The sequence below is a fragment of the Phaseolus vulgaris genome, chromosome 1, assembly GCF_051622355.1.
Source record: "Phaseolus vulgaris cultivar YP4 chromosome 1, ASM5162235v1, whole genome shotgun sequence".
NCBI classification, from domain to species: Eukaryota; Viridiplantae; Streptophyta; class Magnoliopsida; order Fabales; family Fabaceae; genus Phaseolus; species Phaseolus vulgaris.
Window position 1 is genome coordinate 50,061,966 of NC_143498.1, and position 19,749 is coordinate 50,081,714.

At 32.7% G+C, this 19,749-nt stretch overlaps 2 protein-coding genes and 1 non-coding gene across 5 annotated transcripts; 1 reads left to right on the forward strand and 2 right to left on the reverse strand.

Moving 5' to 3' along the window:
- The first annotated feature begins 3,862 nt into the window (after positions 1-3,862).
- On the forward strand, positions 3,863-12,338 carry LD (Homeodomain-like superfamily protein). Of its 3 annotated transcripts, none has more exons than XM_068617591.1 (13): positions 3,863-4,285; positions 4,565-4,592; positions 4,695-4,825; positions 5,000-5,343; positions 5,428-5,521; positions 5,612-5,705; positions 6,382-6,508; positions 6,587-6,638; positions 6,721-6,764; positions 6,920-7,008; positions 7,506-7,931; positions 10,033-10,580; positions 11,137-12,338. In XM_068617591.1, exons 1-13 carry the CDS (start codon positions 4,112-4,114, stop codon positions 12,064-12,066), a joined length of 3,081 nt encoding a protein of 1,026 aa, XP_068473692.1. In that variant the 5' UTR covers positions 3,863-4,111; the 3' UTR covers positions 12,067-12,338. The 3 variants fall into 3 exon arrangements, with proteins under 3 accessions (XP_068473692.1, XP_090161391.1, XP_090161387.1); XM_090305261.1 differs by having other exon boundaries at positions 3,881-4,285; positions 6,395-6,508; XM_090305265.1 differs by lacking the exons at positions 10,033-10,580; positions 11,137-12,338 and adding an exon at positions 8,065-8,332 and having other exon boundaries at positions 3,873-4,285.
- Positions 12,339-13,584: 1,246 nt separating this feature from the next.
- LOC137816810 (small nucleolar RNA R41) lies at positions 13,585-13,681 on the reverse strand. The gene has a single exon (XR_011081894.1). It is a non-coding gene; the product is annotated as a small nucleolar RNA R41 (small nucleolar RNA).
- Positions 13,682-14,722: 1,041 nt separating this feature from the next.
- LOC137816228 (zinc finger protein GAI-ASSOCIATED FACTOR 1) lies at positions 14,723-17,237 on the reverse strand. The gene is made up of 3 exons (XM_068619304.2): positions 16,899-17,237; positions 15,919-16,315; positions 14,723-15,829 (listed from the first exon to the last, which is right to left on the reverse strand). The coding sequence occupies exons 1-3, from the start codon at positions 17,089-17,091 to the stop codon at positions 14,848-14,850; spliced, it is 1,572 nt and encodes a 523-aa protein (XP_068475405.1). The 5' UTR covers positions 17,092-17,237; the 3' UTR covers positions 14,723-14,847.
- Between the last annotated feature and the right edge of the window lie 2,512 nt (positions 17,238-19,749).

A 19,749-nucleotide genomic window follows, 5' to 3' on the forward strand; every position in this document is an offset into this window, starting at 1 on the left:
CAACTATTAACGATTAATTAAGTAGTTAAATCTAAAACTCAATAACAGTTCATGTGGATATCATTTTAAATGTATTTAATGCCAGAATCATAACTAATGAAATAATTTTGTAATAAAAGAAATGATAAATCAAAATTACTAGGTTTAAAAAAATTAAGAGGATGGGAAAATAACCTCATTTTGCTGGAACTTAAGATATAATCTTAAGGGAACATTTAGATTACCCTATCTAATTAACTTTTCGGCTTATAATAATTCCATTATGTTAAAGTTATGATATTTATTTTAAGAAAAATATTGAATTATATCTTGTTACACTAATAATTTGTAAAAACAATTGTCAATCTAATTATTAAATTATGATTTTATCATAGATGTTCAAATTAAAATTTATTAAAATTGAATACCAATAAAAGAGTGATTAGATTGATTTCATGGTTCATATTAATATACATATATATATATATATATATATATATATATATAATGTAATAAAATAGTATCTTGTTCTACTTCCATTTATTTATATATATTTAGATTTATCTCAATTATACAAAACATGTTTGTATGTAAGAACTAACTATTTTCATTAGTATATTGTATTTAAACTCTCTAATCCATGGAGAATCATAACCGGTTCTAATATTTGTGTCTTCATATAATTTTAAATGATAATTTTATCCTTTTAAAATAAATGGTGAGATGTGAGTAGCGTTATGTTTGTTTGGACCATTTTTTAACTTTGGACAATTTATAGTGAGTGTGATGGCTGCTAGTTATCAGAATGATTTCAATGAGTCTCCAGTTTTTGTTTTACAAATTCTTGAATGTCCAACTTGATAATATTTTAAAATATAATCCATTATGCATATACGTATTTTGAGTTCTATGTTCCGGAATACATTTTGGTATTCTAGTATTCTAAAAGTAGAATTCAGAATACATATATATGTATTTCGGATTCTAGATTTTGAAATACACATTTTATCAAGTTTTAACATTTTTTAATTTTTTGTATATTTGTTTTTAACTGGAAGGTTGCATATTGAATAGTGGTTGTTGAATATAAAAATGTTATTCCAATGGTGAAGTAAAATGTTCCATGAAGTAGATAATTTATTTGAAATGGACGAGTTCAATATAATAAATTTTGTGACATATGAAAATGAATTGGTTTGAGGAGATTGTATTTGGTCATTTACAATAGATAAAGTAAGTGTAATTGCATTGATTTGTGTAAAAAATATGTGACATCACATATACTTAAGATGTAATGTATTTGTGTAGGTATTTGGTATGTGAGATGACTTACTTCAATAGATATGTAAAGTTTCTTTTTGACTAGGTTTTGTAATTGTCATATTTAGGTCTAGCATAACAAATGGATAACAAGGAAGGAAGACATGTGTGTTGTTAGGCTGTAAAAATGGTGCTAAGTATAGAAAATACAAAAAAACAATTTGAAAATGATGGTGACTAGTACAAGAAAATGTGATTGTTCTTTTAAATTAGGAGCAAACTATTTTGTCATGCAATAGGTTGGGTGTTGATAGTAATATGTGATGGTCATAACCATGAATTGTGTGATTCATTAATTGGTCACCCATATGCTACTAAATTAAAATTGGATGAGCATTTCATGGTTATTGACATAACTAATAGTTTAGTGAAGTCAACAAACATATTACTTAATATGAAAGAGCACGATAAGGACAACGTCACAACAATAAGGCAAATTTATAGTGATAGATATGCATGTAAGAGAACAATAAAATGAGGTAAAAATGAAATGTAATAGTTGAAGATTAGCTAGAGTGTGACGATTATATTCACTGGAGTTGGTCTAATAAGTGTACAGTTACAAATCTTTTTTGGACATACATGCAAAACAAACAAATATAGGTTGTTTTTGCTTAAAATGATTGGCGTGATGCCCACAGGATTGGCTTTCTTTGTTGTTAGCAACTGAATGAGAAAACAACTTTATTTTAAGTTTTATATGTTTGCTTTTGGGGTGAGATGTGTTCCCTTAAGTGATTGTCGATGACAGATATATCTTAATAAATGTAATTAACATTGTCTTTTTTGGAACTAGCAACATTTTTGTGTTTGTTCTATATTAATAAGAAAGTTAAAGTAAAATGTTAGTAGAGTATGTTTGAGATTTTGTTATGGATGCATGACTCTCTCTGATGGATTATGTAGAGTGTGATGTATTTGTGGGATGTGTAAAACTTTTTGAAATTGTATTTGTGGTCTAACCAAATGTTTTTCAAGTCAAGAGGAACTATGTCCTTCTTCATGCGAGCATTCTTGGCCTTCAAGGCATCTATTTTTTCGGTGTTCTTTCTCTTAAGAGTTTCTAACTCTTTTTGCAACTCATTAGCATTGTTATGGTGGAGTCTACGTGATTCTCTTTAGTTATCTCTGGTAGTGATCTTATTGCACTCATCCTTTTAGACTCACACTCTCACTTCCTTACACATTTATCCTATTGCTCTCGGTGTCCTCTTATGTTCCGTCTTGGTCTTCTCATTTATTAGTATTCAATAATGAGACAATGTGTACCTGCAATAACACTCTAACACTCAATTAAGTATTGTGCATTAATAAGTAATGATGTTCCCCATACTCGTTTGAACAAGAGGTAGAAAATATGTTTTCAAGTTAAAACATTGATTTAAGAACCCTTTTTATTATTCGAGATGTCAAATGGTAGAATAAATTTAAAATATATACTATTAGGTTAATTGAAACTTCAATACGTTAATCTCACCATTATCACATAACAACTAATTAGTAATCATTATAAATATTAAAAAAAAATATTAAATTATTTTTTAATGATATTTTTCGAGATAGACTATAATATGATAAAATTTTAAATAAATATACTATAACTTCTTGTGAAAGTGTATTACGAGTATTACATTTGGTGATTATTGAGATGTTATGGAATAAAAACTATAAAAGTTATTAGTATTCATATCACAATATTAAAATATATTTATATAATTTAAAAAAAATAAAACTTCTGACTTTGGTAAATACATAAATATTTATTTTATTAATGTGATTTTTTTCCTAATATTATTTTTTTATGAACAAATATTCAAATTAGTCCATAAAAAAATGCATTTAGTTATATGATGTTTATTTTGTTTGCATGAGTTTTTTTTAGTGGCATCTTATCTTAATTATTATGAGAGTTGATATTATAACTAGTTAGTTATTACCTCTTACCTACATCATAATAATACATATTTCTTAAGTCGACTCAGTCATAAAAATTAATTTATTTTATAATTATTTTAAATTTAAAAGTGATTGATTTTATTGATACGTAGTTCTAAAACAAATGAAAATAAGATTAACTAACAAAATAATCAGAATTGATTTTTTTTAACATAGATGATAAAAAAATAGTATCTAAATAAAAATAGTAATTTTATTTTGAAAAATTAAAAATATTTTATTTTCAAAAATTTCACTATACTTTACAAAGAAAATATTATTTGAAAAATAAAATTATTTATTTTTCAGTAGTACCTTGTTTTGTTGAGAGGAATAATAAAAGAAAACCTTAGGAAGTTATAAAATTAGTTATTTCGATATTTAAATTCTTACCGGCATTACTGTACAATAATAATAAATTATATAGGGACATTTTTTCTTCTTACCATAAATATTTAGTTCAAATTATTAGAGATTTTTTTTAATGGTATAATAAACTAAAAGATAAAACTATATAATTTTCTTTACAATAAATTATCTATTTTTTCTTAGGATAAATTATTCATTTTAATTAGTTTTTAAACATAAAAGTAGTATAAAAATACAAATATATTTTTTAAACAACATCAATGGTTAATAAGCCTCAAAAGTAATTCCTGAGATTCAACCGAACATGGTCTAATTCTCTCTCATCTCATCCGACACAGTGGTACTCTATCTGACTTTCTCTCTCCAAAATTAGCTCCAAGCCAAACCCTAACCAGTTCCGTTCCGAACTGGGAACCAGAGAGAAACATTGAGTTTCATTCAATCACCTTAACTTAAATGCGTGTTGCTACGCATTGCGTCGAGGGAACTTCGATCTTCGTTATCAACGATGGATGCGTGGAACGAAGATTTTGTGGAGCAGGAGATTGGGAGCTCCGCGGAATCGTTCCAGAAGTTTTTGCTTTCGCAGAGAGATCTCTTTCACAGCCAGATCGATCAGTTTCAGGAAATCGTCGTCACGCAATGCAAACTCACAGGCGTCAATCCTCTCTCTCAAGAAATGGTGCGCTCTCAAACAATTTCATCTCTTCTTGCTTTCTTTAACTTTTATTTATAATCTCATTGTTTAGTTTTGGTTAATGGAAAAAGGTGAAGAGCCTCTTAGTTGCGTTTGGTTTCCAGATTTATGCTGTGTACTTGGAATCATTTGAACTCTTGAAGCGTTTGTAGAATTAGTTGTGAACATATTCCAGTTATAATTTTGCTATTGTATGTAATAAGTGATTTTAAGGCGTCGGCGGTGGTTGAGTGTCTGATTTTATTCAATTCTTTTTTGGTGCAGGCAGCTGGTGCTTTGTCAATAAAAATTGGTAGGTTTTTTTGTTGTAATAAGATTTATTTTTCTGCAGGCTATAATACAATTCTGCTGCTTGTTTCGAATTGGATGTCTCTAACTTAATCCAAATTTGCAGGAAAAAGACCTAGGGATTTATTGAATCCAAAGGCTGTAAATTACATGCAATCAATTTTTTCGATTAAAGATTCTATTAGCAAGAAAGAGTTGCGCGAGATCAGTGCTTTATTTGGTGTCACAGCGACGCAGGTTTATATCACTCTACTTTCTGTTACTCATTTGTTTGTAGTTTGTTATCTTTTCCAAGATGTCATTAGTTGTGGCAGAAGAGGGTTGAATTCACTTTTGAATTTTATGTTAAGATTACGTGTTGCTTCATTCTTGTTTTTCGTTAATTTATGAATCTTTGTATGTTGGTTTTAGGTGCGTGACTTTTTCACCGGTCAGCGCTCAAGAGTGAGGAGACTAGTGCAGTTTTCAAAGGAGAGGGCACTAGGATCTACTTCTTGTGGAGATCCTCACGATGATAAAATAATTTCTGATCCTGTGAGACTAATTAATCCAGCTTCCCTAAACTCTACTGTCCCATCCAGTGCTGAAGAAGCATCTTGTTCAACACAGGATGCAGCCTTGTCTGACCTAGATGACTCAGATAAACATTTTGTTGATAATATTTTTAGTTTAATGCAAAAAGAAGAGACATTTTCCGGGCAAGAGAAATTGATGGAGTGGATATTGACGATACAGAATTCTTCAGTATTGTTGTGGTACACTATTAGCTTTCTCAATAGCATGATAATATCGAATTATAATGCTTTATATTTTCTGATTTAGTTTTTCTGCTCTTGTAGGTTTTTGAACAGAGAAGGTGGAATAACTTTAGCTACTTGGTTGAATAAGGCAACTGTTGAGGAGCAAACCAGTGTCCTTCTTCTTATCTTGAAGGTAAATCTGAATTCATGGTTAATATGTTGCGTTGCTTTTAATTGGCACATGCCTGAATACTATTAAACCCTCTGGTTAAATGTTTTACAGGTTCTTTGTCATTTGCCTTTACATAAAGCCATTCCCATGCACATATCAGCTATATTGCAGAGTGTAAATAAACTTCGATTCTACAGGGCATCAGGTGTGCTTTATATTTTTCTGGCCCAGTACCCATCAAACTCTACCTGATCTGTTCCCAATACTTCCCCTTTCCTCTTGGTGTATATTGATATTGTCCTTAGATTTTACCTAGATAACGTGTATTTGATGATAACTGCAACGGACTAATATATGATAACAGGACATTTTCTTGCAGTAAAAGAAAACCCTAACACGTGGTTAACTTGTTTGGCCATGGCAACTATTCTTAAAATGACATGGCTGGTTCCAAGTTCTCATATATGCCTGTTTCATTGTTTTTGTGTTTATGTTGTGGGATGTCGATTAGGAGACCTGTGTTTGGGATTTAATATTCATTTTCAACATGAAGTTCAGGTTTTCATACATTAGTTGTTGCTTGCTATGCTTTTGATGATATTTGAAGGAGAAAGATAGATAGGAGGAAGAAGAGATGACAATTGAATCTATTCTTCCTTTAAATGTTATCTGCAGTAAATAATAGATAAGATATATCTTAATTGTATTCTGAGATGTAGACGTCATGTTCTGGATGACTGATAGAACAGTTCATCCTTTTCATTTTGTGCAAGCCTGTTTTTAGTTTCAAATCTTAATTTCCTAACGGTGCTGTTTGATGACACTTATTTTAATAACTTGATAGACTTTTTGAATTATAATCTCACTGATTTGAGGATCAGACATATCAAACAGGGCAAGGATTTTGTTGTCAAAGTGGAGCAAATTATTAGCGAGGAACCAAGTAATAAAGAAGCCCAATGGTGTCAGGCCTTCTAGTGATGGTCATAAAGAGTTGATATCTCAGAGGCAAGCTTGCATTCTCTTTTCCATGCACAATTTGTTGAAACATCATTTTCTCAATTATTATGATTTCTATTTTTGCAGTATTGGTCAATTTGTGGGCTCTGAATCATGGCATTCAAATATTGATGTTCCTGTAAGTGTTTTATTATATATGTTTCAGCTAGCAATGCCTTTTCAGTTTACATATTTCTTAGCTGGTTCTTTCTTGCTCTCAGGAAGACTTTTTCTCACTCTCAAGCGAATGTCTGGACAATTTCAGGTATTTGTAGGTTGTGGTTGATTGCTTCCATTCATTTGTTTCCATTCATTCGAATAAATCTTTCTCCCAATAGTTTTGTGCCATACTTGTTTGAGTTAATTGGCTTTTCTTTTGCCCGTTGTGAAAATGCTTTATGTTTTTTCTTCTCTGTTCAGGAAAGTGGGATCTTCACAAGCTGCAAAATTGTTGACTCCTAGCTTGGATGATTCTAGTAAAAAGTCCACACTTGGTGTATTATCATCTCGTATCCTTGTATATTTGCAATTGGCTTACTAACCAATAAAATTGGAATTATTCCCTGATTTGATCCTCAAAAGCATTTTATCAAATTGACTTGTATAACTAATTGGTCCTCAAATAATATATTTGATCATTGAATGATATCAATTTGATCGAAGTGAACTATAAATTTTTGACTATTTTGATGTCAAAATATTATCATTGAAGAAAACCTATATAGTGTCATAATGTTTCAAGGAGGAAAGTGGTAAGTTACTTGTGGTAAATGCTAACAGCACATTATCTTACGTACTTTATTTTAATACATTATTATTGGCTAAAATTTTTAGATTTATGCATTGATGTTGGCACTATTTCCTATTTACCGCGATTCTCAACAAAATTTAATCAGTAATAATGCTTTTAAGAGAATATTGTTACTCTTACTCAAAATTGCCTACGGTTCATGTCAGTTGTTGAGTCATGCAAAATGTAGGCTATATTCCTTAACCCCCCTATCAGAATCTAGAGAGCGCAGAAAAATTCAATTGGTGGAACAGCCGGGCCAAAAGTCAGTTAGCAGAAACTCACAGGTGACGAGAGCAGGGCCTGTAAGTCAAGGTCGTCCCATGTCTGCTGATGATATCCAGAAAGCAAAAATGCGTGCTTTATTTATGCAGAGCAAGTATGGGAAATCCGGTTCAAAAGAAAGTAAAGAAACAAAGATTGATAGTCTGAATAAACAGCCTCAGACAATTCCTGCCAGTATTGCAGCTTGCTCTTCTAAAGCTCCTACTCCTTACAAAATTGATGAAAACAAGAAACCTTTGTTACTTGCCTCTAAAACCAGCAATAGGCTGGAAGCTTATTCAAAACCGAAAATGGATGTGAAGGAACCTCTCTGGGAGAAGTGCATGAGGGTTCAGATCCCATGGAAAAGACCAGCAGGTACACTTGCAATTCTTTTGTTGGTTTCATCAAATATAGAAAATTTATGTCTATAATATTAGGCTAGAAAATTGGGAAACTCTCAGCCGATAAATGAATGATAAGACATATTGAGAAAATACCATATTGACAGGTTTGCTGACGTTGAGTTAAAAAGAAGTATATCTTACTCAATTCCCTGCACATTTTCTTGGAAGACAATAGCAGACGCTTCTTTGCTACCTTTGACGCTAACCCTATTGACCCTATATAATTTTGTAGTTTTATCACCTTATATAAATAAATAGAGCAAGAGTCGTGGTCTAACCTTATGTTCTGTATATTGAGCAGTTGTAAAACATTGCCATACATTGTTTAAGAGATTAATAAAACATTGCCATACATTGTTTAAGAGATTTAAATACTAACTCGGATTTGTTTGAGGATTTTAGGATTTTCCTCTATTTCTAAAATTTCGGACAATGTTTCTAATTGATTTCCCCGTACATCTTATCTGCACAATTGTGCTAAAATGGCGTGATACTCCTAAATCTCTTATAAAGAATGGGCTTAAAAATATCTCGTTCGTGGACTTATAATTGTCTATGACGAGCTGTACTAAATATTGAGGTGATCTCGGGGACAAAGGATCAGTTTTACAAAATGGCAATAACAGGCAGATCATTGTTACAGTATTTTTAAAAGCAACAATTTAACTGTCCGAATTTCATATAAAAAAATTCGAATGTATCTCTGTTCCTTACATATGTTCATTTACATCTTTGTCATAGTCCATGGGAACAAAAGCTAATACATACATGAATTGGTTTGGGCGTGACCTGGTATTTATCCATGTGTAATTTATTGGTATATGAGGAAGGCAACAGGGGAATTCAGTACTTCATTAGGATCGATGATCCTGAGATATTAATGTGTAGTAATAGTATTGATAGAAATATATGCCATAATTCGGGCTAAAGAATTGAAATTAAATAGTTCTCACTTAAAATACAACAGGGGTTCCAAGCCCCCACAATTCAGCATTAGACATATATGGGGACACATTAGACTTTCAAAGTTAATTTTAGGCATTTATGCGAACACATAGACTCTCAAATTTAATTTTATGTACTCCATCCCGCCTTACATGGTAGTCATTATGTTTTTACATTTAATGAATAAAAATAGGATGAAACTTTGATTATGAGATCATAAAGGGAGCTCTTTTCCATGTGTTATTCCACGTCCAGGTTATATATGTTGCATTTGGGGTAGTGATATTCCTTTGTAATTTGGAATATAATCACAGATCTGGATGGAGCATTGTTTGTAATTCATATCTATGGGACGAACGAGTTTGTAATTCATATTTATATTACGTAGTATAGGTTATGCTGTAGTTGCAACTTGCAAGTCTCGAGTATATATAAACTGCAACCTGCCATGATTTGAATTACAGCACCGAATTAATGCAATCTGAGTGTTGATTGGCGTCTATAACTTCAATTTTGTTAGCTACGACATACAGGGAGTGTAAACAGCAAGGATTGTCCGTTTTCGTTTGGTGTATTCTATGGTACAGTCTGGTGTATTTATCACCCAGCCTCCAATCCTTGAAAACTCATGAAGGGTTCTGTGATCGTTATAATAAACGAATATGACCAGCTTCATTCTCTATTATTCCTTTTCCAGTTGTCATGAAACAATATCAATTTACCTCATCTGGCGATTGATTTTTCTACATTAAGTTCATTACTCTGTAAATCTTTTAATATATAAATAAAAATTGGCAAATGATGTGATGGGGGGCAAGTTACTAATATATTACAGTTACAAAGTTATCTGGTCATGTATTACTCTCTAGTTATCTCCATAAGAAAACACTGCCCAGATTTTGAAATTTAGTGTCTCTGTTCTTGAATTTGGCTGTGGCGCTGATCAAATGTTGCAGACACGAAATTGGATGTGTGCATTACATTACCGATATATTTGTTTTTTCTGTCATTTTTGTGTGGTTCTTGTAAGTTGTAACTCGAGTAGGCAACACCTTTCTTAAATTTCTCGGACACATTTTTCATCGGTTTAAATCTTTCCTTTTTGGTTCCTTTTTCTTTTTTTGCAGAAGTGGAACTTAAAGATACCTGGAGAGTTGGTAGCGGTGAAAATAGCAAAGAGGTTGATGCCCAGAGAAACAGAGACCGCAGGGAAAAAGAAACTATATATAAAACTATCCAAGAAATCCCACCTAACCCAAAGGAGCCTTGGGACCTTGAAATGGACTATGATGACACTTTGACGTTGGAAATTCCTATTGAACAGTTACCAGATGGTGATGGTGCAGACATAACAGTTTCCCCCAATCAGGTTGCAGCTCATACTGTTCAAGGGGTGGCCTCCACTTCTTCGACAAGTATGGCTCCTGCTGAGCCTGATTTAGAATTGCTTGCCGTACTGCTAAAAAATCCAGAGTTGGTATTTGCCTTAACTTCTGGACAAGCCGGTAGCATACCCAGTGAAGAAATAGTGAAGCTGCTTGACATGATCAAGAGAGGAGGTGCGAACTTGGGTTTAAGTGAAAATACAAATGGGAGCTATGGCACGAGTGTAAAAGCCCCGGAGAAGGTGGAAGTTTCTCTCCCATCTCCAACCCCTTTAAGCGATCCAAGAACGGTGCGTGATTTGAGTTCATACTACCACTATTTGTCAAAGATCTTATCATCATTCCTGATGTCTCCTATTACAGTGCCATGCACACCCCACTTTAGCCATGTTGGCTTATACGTGTTAAGAGTGGAGGGCGTCTAACACTTTAATATAATTGCATAGGGTGGGCCAAATTGAGATAAATTAATTGATCTCAGTTTTTCTTGTGCTTTTTATTTGACAAGATTTTGCACGGTCAGGTCCTTGCGTGGCACCAAATAAGTAGTCTATATAAGCAAACAGCTAATTTAGGTAAACAACGGGCTTAATTGGGTTCCCTGCTACCCTTGGAGTAGTTGTACTGGTATTTAGAGTAGCCAATTGTTTGATGCTTGTCCCTCTATTTGCGATGTTGAGACACTGGGCCTGACCATAAGGGCATGAAAAGCCCCTCGATATTTCCTTGCATTTTACAATTTTCAACGTGATAAAATCTTTGAAGTTCTTAAAATTGTCATCAATTATAAAAAAAGGTATTGGTTACTGCATTAACTAATGTGCTCCCATTTTATTAACTTTTCAGAATGGATGGAGCTCAGAAGCATCGAAAAACCCCTTTTCACGGCGAAGTGTAGCATCTGATAGAATTATCCAGAACCATGCTGCAGTGGCAACTCCCAACTTATTAACTCAGATTCCCGTGACTAGTACTACTACAGTAAGGCAACAGCCAACAGTAGTGGTTTCATCTTCGAGGCATCTCACAAGCACCGCAGTTTCTCCATATTCACTGCATCAGGCAACTAATGTTAATCCTGAAAAGCAACAACCAGTGGGGCATGTACAAATACCACCCTCAAATGTAGGTTTAACCATGAAGAAGAACTTAATCACTACCAATGCATCTTCAGTTAACTTTTCTGGCACTCATACAACTCTATCAATGCGGAGTAATGGCACCAATTATGGTAATGACACCAATTATGTAAAACCCGTACATAATTTGAGTGTACAACATGAGGGTTTGTCTAATTCCTTCCCACAATCATCCTTCAAGTTACCCTCACCAACGCCGTCAAATTCAGCCTCACATCAACATGTGGTCCAGGAAGCCCATTACACTGAACCTCCTTATCGTAACCCTAGTCGTTCCTACCCACCACAAACCGAAAAATCAGACCATGGGTCTGAAAGCATGTGGAGAGTTAGGCAAGATGTGTCACCCAGTTATCATTCTCAAAGAAATCATAACAACTATAACGCAATGGCTGGGGGATCCAGGCAATCTGGTGTTTGGGATAGGAATAATCACGGAAGGGAGGGTTTTGAATCATGGAGTCCTGAAAATAGTCCAACTAGAAATCCTAGGCATATACCAGGTAGAAACTACCCAGAGTCCAGAGTGAATCATGGAAGAAATCATAGACCTGAATGGTCAAGGGAGAGGGGTTCTTCCGGACACTGGGACCCTGGCAGGCAGGTAAATAGAAAGTGGCATGATCAGAGGCGATAAGTTTTGTGCTGAGATTGATTTGGGATTTTATCTGACTCATTAATTTTCCGGATGTATAGAATTGGATTGGATTCTGATAGCAATATATTTGTTGTTATTGGAGAGTGCAGAACATCAGCTTGGAATGATTGTAGGAAAAGGATGTCATTACATCTATAGCGGGTTCCACACTTGTAGTATCTAGAGTGTAATGACTAAAGAGTTTGACTTATTAACTGTAAAAAGAATACCATAAAACTATAATTGACCCTGAAAGGATTGATTCTGCTTCATTCTTTTTTTTAAATATTAGGCTTACTTAATAGTTCGGCATTTTGATGGCTCTTTCGGGCTTTTAGTTAACTAGTTAAAGTGCTTGTTGCGATTAAATTTCGTTTACTTTTTGAAAAGTTACTGAGAAAAACTACGGAGTGTTTCTGAAATTGTTCAAGCACTGAGGATGCACTTGTGAGGATACACCATATATTTCTATTGTGTCATTTTTAAAAATATTATTTATTTATTTATTTAATATAATAATAATTAAATATTTTTAAAAATTATATATATATATATATTTAATTATTTATAAAAAATAATAAAATTATAAAAAATGTTATGTGTGAAAGTGCTACTAGTAGTATTATTAAGGGAATTGTTAACGCATCATTTAATGACTATACTTTTTACTATTGCTTTAAATTAACCATATTACAAATTATGAGTAAAGTTTTTTTAATTAAGAAATGGAAAATATATTTTTAGTAAAATCTAGTTTAAGTGAAAAGTGAAATGAATCTTATTTAAATTCAAAAAATATTGTTTTAAATTTGCTATTTAGTTCTAACCATATTCAAAAGCTTCATAACATCCGTCCGGTCAACATTTTTTATATTTACAATACTCAGTTTTATATTTTCTCTTCCCCAGTTCATCCTATAATTCTCTTTCAATTAAAATACTACTATTGTTTAGGTTGTGCAGGATTATAGATAGTAATATAAGTTTTATTATTAAAGTTTTATAATACTCAGCAATTAATTTATATGTTTTCTATATTTAGAGATTTAATCTGATTTTTTTTCTTTTCAGCAATTGTGTCAATTGGTCGTTCCTCGTCATAAAATATTTTATTAGTCTAATATTTTTCTTAATTTTTTTTTGGTAGTAAGTGTTAAATAATATTTAGAACCAAAATATAATAATAAACAAAAACTCCTTAAAAAACTTGAAAAACAGAATCAAACTCACTTTTAAATGCAATATTATTATTTTTTAAATATTGTAAATCCAAAAAAACGTTTTCTTGATAATAGAGTTGAGCCATAGATCAGATAATTGTAGTCTGTTTAAACTCGACAGTTATGAATTCGGAATATGATATCATCACATCAACGGCTCTTCTCATACTCTGAGAGTCTATTTTCTCTCTCTTTATCTTTGGATTTGAAAGTTCAAGAGAATGCTGCAACTCTATAAATTATACTACCAAACAAAAAATCAAATAAACAAAAAAAAACTAAGAAAATTGTTTATAGTTAAAGGCTCAGAAGGATCCATTGGTAGTTTCTAATCACGAAGGAACAATTTTCCATTCGCTCATAAAATAGGTAGTTTTCGACATCATAGCCTTCAAAATCAAAACACAACAAAGAAGAAAATAGTTAGATACCAACGCGAATACGCAAGTCCATGAAGACACACCAAAGCCAAGAGTTCAATCCGAGGCGAGGAGGAAGAAGCAGAGAGAACCAAATGTGGATGCTGAGTTTAAATAGCAGGAGTGGTCTCTTTAGGGTTAGGGTTTGTGGCCGAAACGGTGATTCGTGTGTCCAATGACGAAGCTACGCTCCATTACGTATGGGCCTTCCTTTTGTAGGTTGGGCTAACTTAAGCCCATTAACTATATTGTTTTCAAAAAAGGAAATTTCTTCCTGCACCTCTACATTCTTAAAAAATACCGAAATTATCCTTTTCAGTTTTCCAGAATAGAAAATTCATAAGAAAAAAAAAATCATTCCAGAACACTTTTTTCGAAACACTTTTTAAAAAAAAAAATTCTGGATTGATAAATCTGGAATTCATAAAACATGTTCTGGTAAAGATGTTCCGAAAATATTTCGAAAAGAAAAAATCCAGAAATCATTTTCTAAATGGGGCAAAATAGTCTTCTCTGAAAATATGGGGTGCAGGAAGAAATCTGTAGAGGTGCAGGAAGAAGTTGCCTTTCAAAAAAATGTAGGATATAATGGTAAATTTAAATATTATCAGCTTTTTATAAATCAACATGTCGTCTATTCTCCGCTATACCCACCCACCTTTGAATTAAAAATAACAATTAGATCTTTCAAATATTTAATAAAATTGTATATTTAATCTTAACTTAGAATTGTTTAGGGTTTAATGTTGTTAATTTTTAAGAATTATAATTGTTCAACTTCGTATAGGAGTAGAAGGAAACAAAAGTAAAGCGTTTTATTTTTTCCAAGAAAAAAAAAAAACTACGAACATATGCATGCATGCAAACAAGTGTAGAAGCTAACATTAACTTGATTTAACATGCATATACATTTTTTTTAAACCCAAACGCTGTTTAATTTTTATTTTGTTTTTCATTTTAATGAAGATAGTTGAGTTAGAGAGAGAAGTGGAGTGAATTTATGAGCTTGAGATTAACTTTGATTCAAAAGGTAAACGCAGCATTGAAATTGGGTAGATGATATGTTTCAATTCCAGTTCTAATCATTAAAACGTTCCACACTTTGTTGACCAATTCTAACCATACATGATTAAGATCTGCTCTCAAACATCCCACATGTGTTCCTCCATAGCTGAATCCTCGTGTGGAAAATGGTGATGAAAATGATTCATGACTCTTGAAGTTGAACCACCAATGCCCAAAAAGTCATGAACAGTTGTCATGTCACTCCCTCCAAACCTTGATGGCTGCATTGGGTTACCTTCAACCACATCTCTTCCGTGGATCAAACTAGAACAATTACTAACTTCTTGTTCGACATTCTTCATCAATCCCGGGTTGTGGTCACTCCCCAGTGGCATTTGGCTGAACATTCCCACATCATTTATGTTAGACCCGGCAGTGTTGGTGTCAAAAACTTGTGAAATTTCTTGTCCTTTATGAAACAGTTGGTTGATGAATGCTCCTCCACCACTCACCCCTGCCATGTTGGAAAGATCAGGCTGCGGACAGAAATGTTCATAGGAGTTGTTATGCTGCAGCATGGCACCAGAATATGGTGGCCTAGTGGAAGAAACGTGATCAGGAGCAGTAGTGCCAGTAACAAAGCCTTTTTGCATCATGGGGGAGTTAATGCTATTGCTTGCAGTGGCACCCATTTGGGCTGCTTTCTGTAACAAAGCTGTTGCAGACATCTGAGCTGAGGCAGCAATTAGTCCTGCGCTTTTGTTGTCTTGCAAGTAATTGAAGCTTGATGATGTGTTGGAACCTAGTTGGAGGTTGGAAGAAGAGGGAGGCATGGTTTTTGGGCCACCAAAAAGTGCACCTGCATTGGTGGAGAACATGCCCCCTCCCATGCTCATAGACTTGAATGGTATTGGGACAAGTTCTTGGGGGAGTGATTTTAGTGGGTTCTTAGGGTCATATGCTGTGTTGGGACTAGTGTTTAGAGGCATGGTAGACATAAGATCCGGTATTTGACTTTGCAGGTTTGGTGGCATGCCACTTGTTAATCCCTGGTTCACTCTGTTGTTTTCTTCGGTTAATGCGTCACAGAAAGCTCTGTGGGTGATAAAACTATCTCTCCTGCACCATGTACACAATTTATTTCACATCTAAGACCACATTTTAATAGTATTTGTTTTGTTACTATTGAATAACAAAGGAGTTTGTACCTGGAAAATATGGTTCCACAATCACATTTGTATTCCCTGGTGCCACAAGTTTTCTGATGGGCCTTCCAATCAGATTGCACTGCGTATCTCTTTGAGCACTTGTCACATTTCCATTTCTTCTCACCGTGTTTGCGGCTATAATGCTTTTTGATGCCAGTGAGGTCTCCTAATGCACGAGCTGGGTTATGGTGGACGCATGATGGCTCAGGGCAAACATACACCCGTTTCTTCACCTCAGTGCTTGTTCGTTGCCTCAGTTTCCACGGAAGATTGTGACCTCTGCGGTGCAACTGAAGGTTTTGGTCCCTCTGAAACCCTTTGTTGCAGATCTCACACACGAATCTATTGGTTGCCATTAATGTGGTTGGTGATAAAGCAACAACTTCAGCACTGGGATCTATTTCATAAGCATCCATTAGCAAATAATATATTAACATGCTATTGCTAGCCACACTAGCTGATTACCCCCTCTTCTCAAAACTAAGAAAGATTGAGCAGATAAAACATTTCACATATATATAGTAAGAGTATGCATTTGCTTTTTGTTTAACTTCCCTAGTTTGATAGCCACAACCAAAAGTAAAAATATAAGGTTATTCACAGTTACTGTTGTTTGTTAGTTTCTTTTAGCCAAGATATTTCCTATCAGAAATTAAAGATTAATCTTTTAGTAATATTTACTAAAGGGTTGATTTTTTTAATACATGATTTTCTATAGAGTTGGATATGGAATCTCTGATCACTTCTTTAAACTCAAGGTTGTGTCTTTACTAATATTTGATATCACTATAGTTGACTACCTTTCTACAATTCAATGCTGAAGCTAGCAAAGGGGAGAGTCTAGAATTTGACCAGCAGAGAAACTATACATCATTATCATTAATTCAAAGCAAAATTCAACTCATCAAACATGAAATCTTGATTTGTTAGGCTGCAATTACTATCAGAAAAAAAAAAACTGAATTTGGTTGAATATTTGCCTGGGGTTCCAGGAAGGTTTCTTTTCTTCTTGGCTTGCTGATTAGTGGAAGCATTGCTATTGCAAGCAGCAGATGGTCCTGGACTAGTGTCATGAAGTTGGATTTGTGGCTGTTGGTGTTGGCTTTCTTGATGAACTTCTTCCCCATTGTTTCCTGAGGAGAAGCTTCCTTCATCACCTGAAATATTTGACATTGGAGAAGGAAACTGAGAGGTTAATTAGTAGAAGGTTCTGTGTGTCTTCTCTGATCTTTGTATTTTCTGTTATAGGTGATGGACCTCACTAAAAGCTTTGGCTTGTTTTTTTGGTGTATCCAAACAAGAATCCACTCTCCCCCCAAGAGGAAGACAAAAGCTCAGAGTTTTTGGTTTGTGTTTAGGACTTAGAAAGCAATCACTGCCATGATACCAATATTGGAAGCTGGTCTTCTTTGGCCTTATACAATTATATATAATGCTTATGTGAAGACAACTATGTAAATGCCCCCTAGCTTCTTGGCATTAAACACCAATTAATTTCCATATTCTCCATTTAATTCCTTTATATTTATTTATCTTCAAAATTTTAATATTAGTTATACACAAAACATATATATAATTTACACACTCTTTATCATTTTTTAATTATCTTTTACAAAAACCATATCTTACTAAATAATGTGATTTTTATAGTACACTTTCAACCATAAATTCTTTTGTATAGTATACATATTACTATAACAAAATTTCAAGACATCTTTTTCACTATATTTTAACAAAATGTGTTCAGCATTCTCAAATAATGTGTTTTGTTGGAGATAACCGCAGAACCTTCATGTTTAGTGTTTTAAAACATGAATTTAGTTGCAGATAGAACAAGAGAAGATTAGTGTGATGCTTCTTACTTGAACCATACAAAGCCAAGAAGCATGTTCATATTAAAAAAACGAGAAAATAGTTAGCAATGACATAAAAGAGGGTTGCTACCGAGTTAACCTAGATTCAAGCTTAAGAGCAACGACATTAACAAAGAGTATCCTAAAAGGCCTCCTAAATATTCCATTGTCCCCATCTCAAATGCAAATAGAAAAATAAAAGAGAAAAATAGGTTCAAGATATCAGTTATTAAATCTTAACTAGGTGTAACAAATGTTGTACCAGGTCATAAATAGTGGTTTTTTTTAACAATTGCTTGAAGCAGTCATAATCGCCATAGAAAAGTTGTAGATTATATATATGTTTGTTTATGTTGAATTTCACAGCTCCCTCACGCTTAATGGAAAAGGAGAAGAAAAGAAAGGGACAAAAAGTAGAATATGAAGGATGAACTAAGGTTCAAATTTTGAGTCAATTATATTTTAAGTCCTTCCCATGCCAAATTCTCTTCTCCGTATCAAACTAATATATAAAACCACGAAAAAGACACCGAAGAAATTATCGATGCAGAGGTCGATATAATTCACGATGCATGCATACTTACAACAAAGTAACGACAAAAGCTTCCCAACATTTACATATTCCACACATTTCTTTATTGTGTTAAGGAAACCCTAAACACCAACACCATGTTATGTATTTCATTCACATCATTCTTTATCCAAATCAAACTAAACTCAAGTATAATATCTAGATTGAATATATGATTTAAAAAATAATAATTGAAGAAAGAAATTTTGTGAAGATAGTGAGTTAATTTCTAATATTTGTGACAAAATATAATTAAATATTTTTCTGACATATGATAAGAAGAAAATATTGTATGGGGAATTTTGGTTAGTAATTGTTGGTAATAAATAATTGATATGGTTGCTAAGTGACATAGACAAAGGAGCTATATAGATAAAACCAACATGGGAGACAACTGTGAATAATTCTTTCCTATGAGTATGTCTCATAGTTGTGTGACAGTTTGTTTATGTTTTATCCAAGGATAGGTAACACATAAAAGTAATATTGTTGATATGGACATGCATTGATTAGCTGAATAACTATTAAATTTTTGCATATTTTAGTATATAGTAGTTGATCAAGCTGCATGGAGTTTTCTGGCCTGGGAAATTGATGTGAAACATTTTCTATTTTAACCATACTAGAATAACACTGACATTATTGTGTGAGGTAGAATTTATCTTCACAACTGCATACTCAAATATACAAATATATAACTTCAAAATATTTTCATCTTCTCGTATACCTAAGTACATTTTAATAAAAGATTATTTTTCTTTTTATTTTTAGACTAATATAAATCACTTTTACGTTTAGTTTAATATAAATCCATTCACTGTTGGTTATCAATGAACGTAACTTTTGATAAAAATAGGTTAATTATCAACGAACGTAACTCTTGATAAAATAATAACTCGAGCTATGTCATACTAAATAATTATTTATTATACTGATTAATAAAGTCTATTTTCAACATATTTTAATATTTTAAATTTCAGTAAATTAACTTTTTTAAGAGATGCAAACATTAAACTCCCATTTCATATATATATATATATATATATATGTATTATATGTCATTTTTTTATTTTAAAATTTCAGTAAAGTATTACCAAAATATCTTTATATAACTATCCCTCGAAGAGGTAAATAATACATAACCTTCCTCTCTCTGTTAAAAATACACTCTTTTTTTCTTAATAAAAGAAAATATATCGAACTTAATAAGTAGTGGCGGAAACACTGCATTTGTGTATTTGTATTTTTCTCTACTCAATTTTTACGATGATAAAAATTTAACATACATCAAAAATAATTTTAAATGAGTCAAAATTGAAAAACAAAAAATAAGATGTAAAAGAAAAATAATGAATTGATTAATTCACCTATTTTTTTTTCTTTTCAAATTTGAGTCTTTTCTTCCTC